This window comes from Taudactylus pleione, unplaced genomic scaffold (genome assembly GCF_031769625.1).
Source record: "Taudactylus pleione unplaced genomic scaffold, aTauple2 ptg000502l, whole genome shotgun sequence".
NCBI lineage: Eukaryota > Metazoa > Chordata > Amphibia > Anura > Myobatrachidae > Taudactylus > Taudactylus pleione.
Genome location: NW_028284904.1, coordinates 4,991,420 through 5,004,742, shown reverse-complemented (window position 1 = coordinate 5,004,742; position 13,323 = coordinate 4,991,420). Strand labels below are relative to the sequence as shown.

The 13,323-nt window shown below is 46.3% G+C and overlaps 1 protein-coding gene across 4 annotated transcripts in view; it reads right to left on the bottom strand.

The window, feature by feature from the left end:
* The window catches only part of KCNIP2 (potassium voltage-gated channel interacting protein 2), a 507,168-nt gene that overhangs the window by 51,944 nt on the left and 441,901 nt on the right, over positions 1–13,323 (bottom strand). The window contains exon 2 of one of the 4 annotated variants that reach the window (XM_088449952.1): positions 4,002–4,097. The exons of the other annotated variants lie outside the window; for them this stretch is intronic. Coding sequence (XP_088306078.1) covers positions 4,002–4,097 — 96 coding nt within the window. The remainder of the gene's footprint in view (positions 1–4,001; positions 4,098–13,323) is intronic. 4 annotated transcript variants of the gene reach the window in all.

The window sequence follows — 13,323 nt, the reverse complement described above, 5'->3', positions numbered from 1 at the left end:
ATGGATGCTTATTATAGTATAAGACGTTCATAGAAACTGTTATGAGTTCATTGTTCATTCCATCAGCTCACTATGATGAGGTCATGCTGATTGAGTTACCTGTCACACTCTGCTGTGCTGTGCCTTGGAGAAAATAAAAGCTTCATGAAAGATCTTGTTTAAATGTGAATACAGTTCCAGTTTCCAACAACTATAAATCAGTACAGATATTGGGCCTCATTCTGAGTCGCACCTAAAGTGTCCGCGATTCTGGAAACCAACGGCAACACCTGCCTGTATATACTATGCGACCGCACACCGCCTCCCAGCCCTCCGCTTACGAAAGCTATCATTATTGTATGCATTTGCACCAGCCCTATCCCTGTGGCATGTCATCCGACTCAAATCAGATGCGTCTCTGCATACGTGCACCCCCTCATTAGCCCGCAACCCAATCAAAGCGCTATGCCCATGGGACGCTTCTTCCATGCGCGAACGCCCCCACTGTCACCCAGCAACGCTCATTCATCCGTAACCGAGAAGCAACTTAGACGCAGGCAAGTTACGTGGGCAGGCCGCGGTGCGTGTGCTCCTCGCTAAAGATCCATCCGCAGTGTGTGTTACTCTGAATGAGGCCCGATGTAACTATTTATACGGTCGTGGAATGACTAATTGACATCTAATTTGCTAATGTCCTTAGAATTTCTTTTTTTTACATTTATTTGGAAACCTGAGATTACAGGCACTGGCTAACCTGCAACTCATTCCCAGTTATGGGATCCAAGTCAATGGCTGAATGAGCGTTGGATCCCAGCTGGAATGACAAAGGGGCCCATTTATTAATGATCGCTTTTGCAACGCGCAGTAACAACGCCCATGATTGCATTACAAAATGCGATCATACTGGCTGGATGTATCACCCGACCATGCAAGGTCACGGGCTCCGAAAGGAGGCCGTCATTGCAATGTCTCCGGAGAGCTGCCGGCCAGTCCAGGGGGTGCTGCGCAAATCTTATAATTGCCCACCCCACTGCTGGAGTCTGTCTGCAAATTGCAGGGGGGTTGGCGGGCGGCAGGAGACTTGCCTACTTTTCCGGTGGGGCGGGAGCGTCACTCGATTTCCGGAAGACTCCCGGCTGAATCGGGAGAGTTGGCAAGTTTGCATTACATAGTGGTAGATGTACTAAGCCTTGGAGAGAGAAAGTGGAGAGAGATAAAGTACCAATCAATCAGCTCCTAACTGTCATGTTACAGGCTGTGTTTGAAAAATGACAGGAGCTGATTGGTTGGTACTTTATCTCTCTCCAAGGCTTAGTCCATCTCCCCCATAGTGATATAGTGGACTTCACAACCTCGTACTCTTGCAGGCAGCACATAGTTTTGGATGAAGAATTATCCAACCTTCTAGAGATGACAAGTGGAGGCGTTGCCAATCGTAGCCAATTAGATCCCACCTATAATATACCTAGTACATTCTATGAAATGATAGCTAGAAGCTGATTGCTTGCTAAAGGGCGACACCTTCACTTGTCCTCAGAAGAACTGTTAGCTAAATCTCCCTCAAAGTCCCTGAGGGCAGCCACACCCAAACTGGCCAAATAACCGATTCAGTGACACCTATAAGGGAGAGATGGACTTCGACTTAAGGAACCTGCAGGTGGCTGCCACCACAGCTAGCCCGACATTAACAGTCATGAACACGTAACCAGCCTGAGACAGGGTCATCATCAAATAGCCAGTGACAAGAACGAGTCGGGTCAATATCAGAAGGTTATACAGGACAACCACAACGAACCCTAACGTGACCTATTGCTCTGGCACTAGAGAACTGAGTGGGTTTAAATGGAGATCTCTCAGATGTCACAGAACGCACGTTCATCAATGTCTATGAAGACGCTATTTTATCAACGTCAGGTTCGTTTTACGTATTAATTTTCGTGCCGGCGCACAGTACACTATTATGTAGTTGTACTGGAGGAATTACGCAGGCTTGTATTCTAACCATGATTAAACCTCATGGTGTGTGTGCCAGCGAACGCGGTAAACAAGTAAATTGTAACATGACCAGTTTGACCCAGAATACGACACCTCTGAAACATGGTGCCAGGGAATGAATCCAGCACTAAATGAGATTGAAGCCTAGCCTGATTTCATGTTAGCTAATTTGTAGTCTCGTGTGCTTAGTATAGCTAACAAATTCCATTTTAATAAAGTCAACAAATTGACATTTTACAGTACGAAAAGGTGACAATTTTGGACATAGAACAAAACGAAAAGTTCTGTGAGCTAAAAAAAAGCTTTTCATTAACTTACTTCCACTATTGACGTTGTCAGTTTATTTTTGTGATAAAATATTTTATACATAACTTTAATTGGAATAAAAATAAAACTGGTTCCAAAGGTAATATTTTAAAGTTTCGTGATATATGAATAGTATTTGAATGTGTCAATGTCTAAGCTTTGTGTTGTAATTATTTTTTTATTGTGTCTCATTGTTACATTTTCTGTGTTAGCCATTGAACTTCATGAATGAGGTATTCAGTAATTATGTCTCCGTTCAGTATGTCGACATTGACCAAATATCTACACTGTAATCATTTCTAAAGGAGCCTGTCCACTAAGCGACCTGAAAGACTGAACGTCTAGCGTTCAGACCTTCAGATCGCCGAGGTGCGGTGCCCGCACTGAACATCATTCAGTGCAAGAGTCCGATCTCCTATCTTTGAACATGCCAAACCTGACGAGAGTCGTCAGGTTGATGGGCATGTTCAGTAGATAGTCGGGGACGGCAAGGTCCCAGAGTGCACGCGCATCACTGGTCCTTGCCGGCTATCCATTACCCAACTTTGCGAGCAATGCGACCAAAATGTCCTGGTTTTGGTCGGATTATTCACAAAGTCGGGTAATGGATAGGCCCCTTAACATTTCCAGGAGACTTAAGGTGGGTACACACTAGGACAGTGTTGGCTAACCTTGACACTCCAGCTGTTGTGGAACTATATATCCCAGCATGCCCTGCCACAGTGTTAGCATGCATTAATAGCAAAACTCTAGCAGTGCATGCTGGGTTATGTAGTTCCATAACAGCTGGAGTGTCAAGGTTAGTCAACACTGCACTAGGACAACGGATCGGCCATACACACTTACCAATCGTCAGCTCGATCGCTGACCAATCGGCCGGAAGTGTCGTGCTTGATGTCACAACTGGGCGGGCAGTTGCTTGTGCCCGCCTAGTTGTGATGTCAGTCACCAGCGGTCTCTGCAACAAGTAAAAGGGCGGTCTGCTGACCACCCGTTCACACTGCATGATGAGCCAATATACTGTATCTGCAGATATATCGGCCATCGGCTGTGCTGCAGAGCCGACGCGATATGTCTGTGAACGGCGTATTTTTAGGGCATTATCCTCTGTGTGGAGGGCCGCTGGGCCATTTCCACTCTGTAAAAAGACTTGAGGTTCAAGTCTGATCTTAAACTTTTAATAGGATGTATCTTGTGCCTTTGGGTCCAGAACACCTAGGCACACTTCTAGTTTGCAGACACAGGTCAGAGAGCAGAGACCTGCTCCTTGATGTTTGCAGAGCAGACCACCAGGGGGAGCTCGTGCCACACTAAGGCATTTTGTGGTACATTTCATAAATGAGGAACAGTGTATATAAATAAATATTAATCTCTATGATAAACACATTCTCTGTACTCGCGCCAGGATGCACCAAACATATACTATAATGCATTCCAGGAGTAATGTCTTGTAGGTTCCTCACAGAAAAGTCCATCACTCCCTTTTGGATGTAGCTGGAGAATACTGGTGATCCTCTATGCCTCTCATTAATCAGTGCAAATTGCTAGCTAATGAGGGATATTACACTATTGTGACCCGATAGGCTGTATGTTTTGGAATATTGGTTCAGCCCAAAAGATGTCTGCCTCCGCTATAGAGCACACTTTCAATATCATGCAATACACACGGCGATAACTGTAAAACACAAACACAGAATAAATATGAGAAAGGTTTCACTTGCTTTCACTGACTGAGGGCGTGACGTTAGCACCGCAGCACGGTAACAGTTTGAGGAGGCGCTGCTTAAAAGCTTTTTTATTTTGGCTGGGTACATTCCCTGAAATTCACCAGAACAAAGCAAAACATTAAATTAATAGGTCAACGAAACACAACACAAAAAAGATACTTTCACGAATATTGGGGGGTGCAAGCGGATGTCACAGAGCATGCAAATGCAAAGCACACGGGGGCCCGGATGTAATATCACCTGGGTTGCAGGCGCCAGCGTGTTTTTAGACGTTTTAGCCACTAGATTAGAAACGCCAACAATGTCAAAGGCAAAACCTTCCTTGTTTTGACTTTTATTAGCTCTTTAAATGTACGCGCTAAATCACTGCAATCACGCTGTTCCTGCAACTCGCAGGCTTTTACAAATGGGCCAAACATTTTTTTTGTTTGTTTTAATAAAATGTCCTTAAAGTATTTTTATAGGATTTTAATTTATTGGCTTATAAGTGTCCCTCTGCACTTTGGGCCTGATTCAGACCCACTCGCGAGCGGCTGTCCGCTCGCAAGTGGGTCGATGTTATGCACTGAGCATGCGCACGACGGAGGGAGCTCCGTCGTGCGCATGCGCCAGACGCGACGAGCTAAGGAAAGTCCTTCGCTCGTTGTGTCCGATCAAAGGGGGCGTGCTGTCAATGTTGATTGACAGCACGCCCCCTTTGGTGGGCATGCCGGGGGCGTGCCTCCCTGATGGGGGCGTTCCCACAGGAACGCCTCCCGTCAGAAGCCGGCCCACTGACATCACTAGTGATGTCAGTGGGAGTGATTTTGGCTCTGATAGAGCCAAAATCACTCCGGAGCTTGCGGTTGAAAACCTCAACCGCAGGCTCCGGCTCGCAATTTCGATGGTCGCGATGGTCTCGACCATCGCGGCCATCAAAAAGCACGCTCGTATAGCCTGTGGGTGGTGACCCACAGCTATACGAGCGTCCAGGAGGACGCTCCATGAAAATGGAGCCCGGCCCTCATTCAGAGCGTGCGCTCTGCTCAGAGCGTACGGCTCTGAATGAGGGCCTTTGTTTTTTATTAGTTTATGTTTTTTGGGGTTACCCATATGCTTTTAAGGACTATTACCACAAGGGCATTGAAACTTAAAGTAAACTCTGGTGAGTACCAACTTCTAAATTTCTTGGTCTTCCAGCTCACTCGCCCTTCCCCACTCCTCCAGGAATTTTCCCGGGCTGCTTGAGAAACAGCCCTTTGGAAAAATGAAAAGCGAAGCAGCCCTTGGTGCCCCAGATAGGGGCGGGAATGGAACATTTTAGGTGGTAGTGCACCTTTAAAAGGATGTGGTATAATAGACAGTTAAATGGTCGACAATGTCTAGACCGACACCAGATGTTAGACAGACAATAGGTCGACGGACAAAATGTCGACAGAGACAAAAGGTTGACACACTAAAGGTCTATGGGGAAGGTCGACAGGTGCAAATGGCCGACACACAAATCTTCACCCTAACCCTCCCCTTGGTGCGTAACCCTAACCATCAGAGTAGGTGCCTGACCCTACCTCTACCTTCTAGTGCCTAATCCTAACCCTCCTGGTGCCTAACTCTAACCGTCCCTCCTGGTGCCCAACCCTAAACCTCACCCTAACCATAACTGTACCTTCTAGTGCCTAACCCTAACCCTCCGGTAAGTACCTAACCCTAACAAAAAAAAAAAAATTCATTTGTTGACCATTTGTGTGTTGACCATGTTTGGGTCGACCTTTTGACCCAGATGACCATTTGTGCCTGTCGACCTTATTCCATGTTGACCTTTAGTGTGTCGACCTTTTGTCCCTGTTGACCCCTTCACCGTGTTGACCTATTGTCTGTCTAACATCTGGGGTCTGTCTAGACATTGTCAACCTTTTTACTGTAGATATATAGTCCTGATACCCTTTAAAATTTCTGTGATGAAAATTATCCCAAACACAAAGTTAAGTTCTTACCTTCTAATTAGGGGAGAGTATAGAATAAGCCATAAGGTGAGAACACAACACATGTTGAACCCCAGATTTGCTCTAAAGACACTTTATTAAATTATATTTCAGTGTGTAAAATTATATTTAAAGATGAAATACAAGCTGCTTCCATAAGTGAGCCTACGACAACGTCTTTTTTTTTTTTTAATTAAATTTACAGTAGTAACAAATACATTAAATTCATCATAACTTGAAGTCGAGTCGCTTTTAGCTAGGATAAACCTAGTTAGAAGGCTTGATATCCCACAATATGACATTTGACGTTAAATCAATATGTACAAGATGAATGAAGAAAACATATTGCCTATTATTAATAGGAGCAGCTTGCAAGTCATCTATTCATTCCAAGCGATATGGCATAAGATAATCACGTTCATCAGTCATTTAATAAAACTAAAAAGTTTTGGAACATTGATAAAATAATTTCTATATTCAGCTGGAGACCATTTAGAAACTCACCTACAGAAAACACAGAACAACTTGTCGTAAATCGGGAAATGAATAAACTGGGATTTATTTCAAATTTTGTGGACGGTTCTGATTTACTGTTTTATCAGTGGTCAATAAGGAGCCTGGTATTATTGGAGTAAGAAATCTGATTTTTATTTTTTCTCAAATGGACAATTACTGTTACAATGAGTAATTATTGAAACCAACTGCATTACTTTTTTAAAAATATATATATATTTTTCTGCCATAAATTTGATTTCATTCCATTTTATGACTATTAATTGTTAAGGTGCTCTACACCTACCGTGATTCAGATATGTAGACGTATATCATCAGCCTGCTTCTTAATATCATTATTATGCCTATACGAATACAAATTATTTTCCTAATTTCCTCCTCTTTTACTACTGTATAGAGACTTGAGGCCAACAAACTACCTAATTTGTGATAATTATCTTTGTTTAATTGTAAACTCTGAAAAATAAAAATGTGCAAAATAAAATAATCCTCCCAGCTTTGTTTCACTGACTACTGAGTGATGTCCAATTTTGCAGGAAAATGGTTATTAGGATATAAACTAATTTAGTATGTCTCACTCACTTATGGATCATACACACGGGACAATCGTCAATGATAACGATACCGTTGAACGATCTCCCGGGTGTGCTGGATGATCGACATCGATATCGATATGATCGATATTGTTATCGTTCATATCATGCATTTTAATCTTACCGTGTGTACGCACCATAAGAGCGGATTGTAGCAAGTAAAATCTGGGAACTATCAAAACGATTGTCAGACACTGAAATTTGCCCACAAAGATTTTTATGGACTTTTTGAAGTTGCTACTGTATGAAAAATGTAAAAAATTTAAATTAAAACATATTTATCACTAATTCCCTGTCTTGTAAGACATTTTAACAGTACAGTACTTTAATAACTAATTGAGAAAGAAAGTTATAAAAAAATGTTTACACTATCTTTATTTTTATTTTATATATAGTTTAGTATATAGTATTCTTCTTTCTCATGTGTTTTTTTTTTATTTATCATGAATTTTTCTAATCTTTCTAGGGCACCAGGTGAATCAGGACACCTTACACTCACTAGAAAGCCTAATAGCGACAAGTGCCCCATTTGCCTCTATGGCTGTCTTTGGAGTCTATTTACTAAGCCTTGGATGGAGATAAAGTGAACGGAGATAAATCAATCAGCTCCTAGCTGCCATGTCACAGGCTTTGTTTGAAAAATGACAGATAAGAGCTGGTTGGTTGGTACTTTATCTCAGTTCACTTTATCTCCATCCAAGGCTTAGTAAATAGGTCCCTTTAGCCCCCTCATCCAATTAATTCTGCTTTATTGTTCTGGAAAGCAATTTCATTCTGTATCAATGTAAGACTGTCAAAGCATGAATAAAGTTTTTTTGTCTTGAACTTAGGACAGTGGGCCTGATTCAGACCCGGATGCTATGCTGCGCTCGCTCGCATTGAGCGATTTGTCGCAATCTGCGCATGCATATGAGTCTCTGTGATGGGAAAGTGCTCGCCCGTAGCCCGCAGTCGGGCCGCTATTTTGAGTGACAGATAGTGCTGTTTGTGGGTGTTAACAGGGGAAGGTGCTTGAAAAGGGGGGTGTGGTTGTGCGAACGCAGGTGTGCCCGACCATCAGAACGGCGTTTAATGGGTGTGCATAATTAGCAAAGTAGCGTCATTACACACGTGACTGGGTTGTATTTTAGCCTGAACTGCTCGCAATGTTGTGGTGGGAAAAGGCTCCCGCAAGCGCTGCGAGCAGCTCCGATGGCTCTCGATGTTCCCGATTAATCCTACAACTGCAGGAGATGACGTGTGTTGCGAGTGGCAAAGGGGCGTCTTTATACAGGTGCGAGCGCATAGTGCGGCCGCTCGCTATTACTTAGTGGGCGGCTTTACGCGACGCAGTGCGAGCACATGATTTAAATAGCCGGCCCCTGTTAGCCCGTGAGCGGACGCAAATAGCGTCCGGGTCTGAATCAGGCCCAGTGTTTGAAATGAGGCTCATCCAAGCAGTGTCCTTTTCATAAAAAAAATTAAATAAAAATTGTAAAATTAAAATAACTTTATTGATGCTATGGTTGTCCCACATTAATACAGATTATATTGATTTGGAGAACAAAAGAAAATGCACGGCGAGATGGCCGCCAGACTAGCTTCCTCTGCAATTGACAGTCATACGTTGGTGAAAAATACATTTCACATAAATTTCACAGGGGTTTTCTGTGCTGCACTTTTCAAATGGCCCAAAGGTAGGCGAGAATAATTATTTCCCCACAGAGTCCCCAAAATAACTATTGCTAGCGGAGGAACAGAATGAGTTCAGATGTGTAGCCGCTTTGTCAGAATCTAATAAAGTCTCTGAGTCTTCTCTCCAAAGACCTACCCGATCCCTGATTTCTGAATTTGTAAATCTACCTTGCTATTGCCTCGTTACATTCCAAATACCGAAGAAGAAATTACATTTTTGTATTCAACCTGACTTTTTGTTCCATGTGACAGAACTGTAGGTGGCCCAGATATGTCTCAGTTTGCATCACCGCAGAACTACTTCCGAGACCACAGGATTTACTGTATGCTGGGTAAACAGACAAGTTAGCGCTTATGACAAGTTTATCTGTGTTTCTCCCAAGCGCACGGATCGGTTGGCTTACTAAAAAAAAAACATAAAAACAAAAAACAGGGAAACAAGCGAGCGGTCAGCAAGCAAAAACAAATCCAACATGCAATTTATTAATACAGGGACAAGAACAGAGACGGAGACAGGAGATGGTTTGAGACAAGGAGATAATGTGAAGTGCAAAGTGCTCTCAATGCGGGTTGTGTAATTAGTGACTGGTATCATTGCATGAGAGGGGAAAAGCTCATTTATGCTCCTACTTTGACCCATCATTGATTATTCATCCCAACATTTAGATCTTTGGGATTAGGATACACTCCAGGCGGCGGCGTGGCCACATCACAATGGGGTGTGCCATATCACCCAGGGCAGTGCCTAGGTCACCCCTAATCACCCCTCCCTCAATAAAAAGACTAGAAAGGATGAACACACCAATGGAAGGTAGGCACATCACCACCACCACCACAGTCTATGCCACATATTCACAATCTCGGTCCTCAAGGCACCCTAATGGTCCAGGGCCCTCATTCAGAGCCGGACGCTCTGAGCAGAGCGCACGCTCTGAATGAGGGCCGTCCTCCATAATTATGGAGCGTCCTCCTGGACGCTCGTATAGCTGTGGGTCACCACCCACAGCCTATACGAGCGTGCAGGTTGATGGCCGCGATGGTCTTGACCATCGCTACTGCGAGCCGGAGCCTGCGGTTGAGTTTCTCAACCGCAAGGCCCGGAGTGATTTTGGCTCTATCAGAGCCAAAATCACTCCCACTGACATCACTAGTGATGTCAGTGGGCCGGCTTCTGACGGTAGGCGTTCCCTTGGGAACGCCCCCGTCTGGGAGGCACGCCCCCGGCACGCCCACCAAAGGGGGCGTGCTGTCAATCAACATCGACAGCACGCCCCCTTTGATCAAACACAACGAGCGAAGGAAAGTCCTTCGCTCGTCGCGTCTGGCGCATGCGCACGACGGAGCTCCCTCCGTCGTGCGCATGCGCAGTGCACACCATCGACCCACTTGCGAGCGGACAGCCGATTGCGAATGGGTCTGAATCAGGCCCCAGGTTTTAAGGATATCCATGGTTGAGCACAGATGGATAAATCAATAGACTGAGGTACTATTTAAGTCACCTGTGCACAAAGGTTGTAGTTATGAGTCCGGCGGCTGCATGGATGCCGGTCTCCATCCTGACACTGTAATCCCGGCAAGGGATTTAACATAGGCATCAAAATACCGAAGCCTATGTTAATGCCGACACTGGAACACTGAGAGGACGCCGGACCGATCGTCCTCTGCCGGAGGTGAGTATACACTTAGCTGGGGATAGGGGGGTTAGGTTTAGGGACCCCGGGGGAACTTAGGGTTAGGTAGCCTCCCGGGGAAGGTTAGGGTTAGGCTTGGAATGGGACAGCAACAGAATCAGTGGCTTAAGGGCCTCTCAGTGGCCCTACCTCCACCTTCCATTATCTAACGGTCAGCCTCACAACATGAAGTTGCCCCATGAGACTCCGGGGCCCCCAGCATGGCAGATATACTGTAACGAGTACAGGTGCTGGAGGTGGTGGGAAACTCCTCACAATTCTAGTGTATGTATTAGGGCGTGGAGAGACTTGTTTATATAAATGATGATGTAGCTCTGTGCTCTCCTTTTATTTAGAACTCTGTAGAAGAACAAATAGGTTTTTCTTTTGCAATAGAGTCCTCCCCCCTCCCCCTTTCCAGCCAGCACATAACTGCCGACAGTCCAAATGTTTCTGCTACAGTCCCCCATGTCTTCCAAAAGAGGCTGTGTCCTCAAACAGATGAGGGCTTGCTGGGATACCACTAAGGGGAAAGGCAACAGGGGTAGTTAGGTCCTCCACCATCATTTTGCTGTGAGACCTGTTTATTTATAATGTACCTTATTCTCACCCTATTCCAAAGTCTAAAATGGCAGAGAACCCTCACACATTGGTCCTGCGAGGTGAACACTCCTGCGTTCACTGGTGCATCTGTTTGCAGAGTCACGGCTGCGATATGCAAATGTTAGTATCAGCCTTCTCCTAATGCGGTAGTTTGCGTCTGACTGAGCAAGCCCCAAAACGCCCGCTTTCAGTTACCCGCCACACAGTAACACCGCCGGTGATTCTTGACGTGTCACCATCGTTGCACCACCGACGCTTGCACCAGCGCTATGGCAGATGCAGTGTCTCCATCTGAACATGGCCTCTGTGGTTGCGTCTCTGCACCTGAGCCTGCAGCCGCTTTCACTGACACGCCTGCGACACTCCCATAACACGCCCATGGAACATTTTTTTTTGCGTTCACTTCAGGTCACCTCCAAGCACCATCGAGGAACGCCCATCACTCTGCCGCCCCATATCGGATACCGTCTGTCCCAATCGCAATAGAATCTTTGCAAATACACTTTAACGCATGCACCGTAGGGGTTTTCAGGACTTTTTGCACATGTGCAGTAGCAAATAATCACTCAATGACGTGAATATCGATATTGCGTTCAAATTGCATGCACCTCTGAATCATGCCCATTACGTGAATGAGTGGCAATGTACCGCTGCCTGAAGAAAACTTGGGGCACTCTATATTTACGATACTGTAGCAAGATTGAGTATTCAGGGGCTTGGCCATGTGATCTTAGCTCTGAGTCCTCTACTCAGTGGCGTCACTAGGGGGGTGCGGCCCGCACCTGGGTGTCACCCTTCAAGGGGTGACACTAAAAAGAGCTGCACTCACACCCGCACCCCCATCCACAGACGTGTCCGCATCCCCTTTCACAATCTCCGGCCCCCCACAAAGCGCCGCAGCCGCAATCGAACACCACCGCCGACTCTTCTCTCTGCAATGACAACCCCACATTGCCTTTGCATACCGCTGCTGGGTCCGTACATTCTGTGTGTGGACGCCGGCCGCGGTGACGTCACGCCGCGATGACGTCATCAAGCACGGTGTGGCACGCCGGCTCCGCGCTGGTCATTCTTGGAGGGAGAAGGAGGAGGAGAGGAGACTGAGCGCTCTGGCAAGAGGGAGGAGGACCTGTCACCTGACTTGCAATCCTGCATTCAAGTGCGCGCACACCCAGTGCAGGCTCAGTCCTGGCTGGCTCAGCTGCCTACCATTGCCAGTGTGGATTGAAGATACTAATAGTATGTATTCTACAGACTTGTTTATTTACTAATTGCCATATACACATACTATACTGTCTGTCTTTTAGTTGTGTATATATATATATATAAATCTTTTTTTTTTTTTGCTGAAGTAAAAGTGGATTGTATTGAAATTACCATTTGTTTGTAACAAACAAATAGCTCATTTCAATATTAATCCAATAGTATTTCAGATGTTGTACTTGCTGTTCCCCTCTCCCCATTTCTGTATACCTTCTGCTCTCCTGTGTACCCTGCCCTCCCACCTCTGTGCCCCGTTCCCCTCTCCCCATGTCTATACCCCTTCTGCTCTCCTGTGTACCCTGCCCTCCCACCTCTGTGCCCCCTGTTCCCCTCTCCCCATGTCTATACCCCTTCTGCTCTCCTGTGTACCCTGCCCTCCCACCTCTGTGCCCCCTGTTCCCCTCTCCCCTTTATACTCTGCCCTCCCACCCCCATTCCCCATGTCTGTACCCCTTCTGCTCTCCTGTGTACTCTGCCCTCCCACCTCTGTTCCCCCTGTTCCCCTCTTCCCATGTCTGTACCCCTTCTGCTCTCCCGTGTACTCTGCCCTCCCACCTCTGTGCCCCCTGTTCCCCTCTCCCCATGTCTGTACCCCTTCTGCTCTCCCGTGTACTCTGCCCTCCCATCTCTGTGCCCCCTGTTCCCCTCTCCCCATGTCTATACCCCTTCTGCTCTCCTGTGTACCCTGCCCTCCCACCTCTGTGCCCCCTGTTCCCCTCTCCCCTTTATACTCTGCCCTCCCACCCCCATTCCCCATGTCTGTACCCCTTCTGCTCTCCTGTGTACTCTGCCCTCCCACCTCTGTTCCCCCTGTTCCCCTCTTCCCATGTCTGTACCCCTTCTGCTCTCCCGTGTACTCTGCCCTCCCACCTCTGTGCCCCCTGTTCCCCTCTCCCCATGTCTGTACCCCTTCTGCTCTCCCATGTACTCTGCCCTCCCACCTCTGTGCCCCCTGTTCCCCTCTCCCCATGTCTGTACCCCTTCTGCTCTCCTGTGTACTCTGCCCTCCCACCTCTGTGCCCCCTGTTCCCCTCTCCCC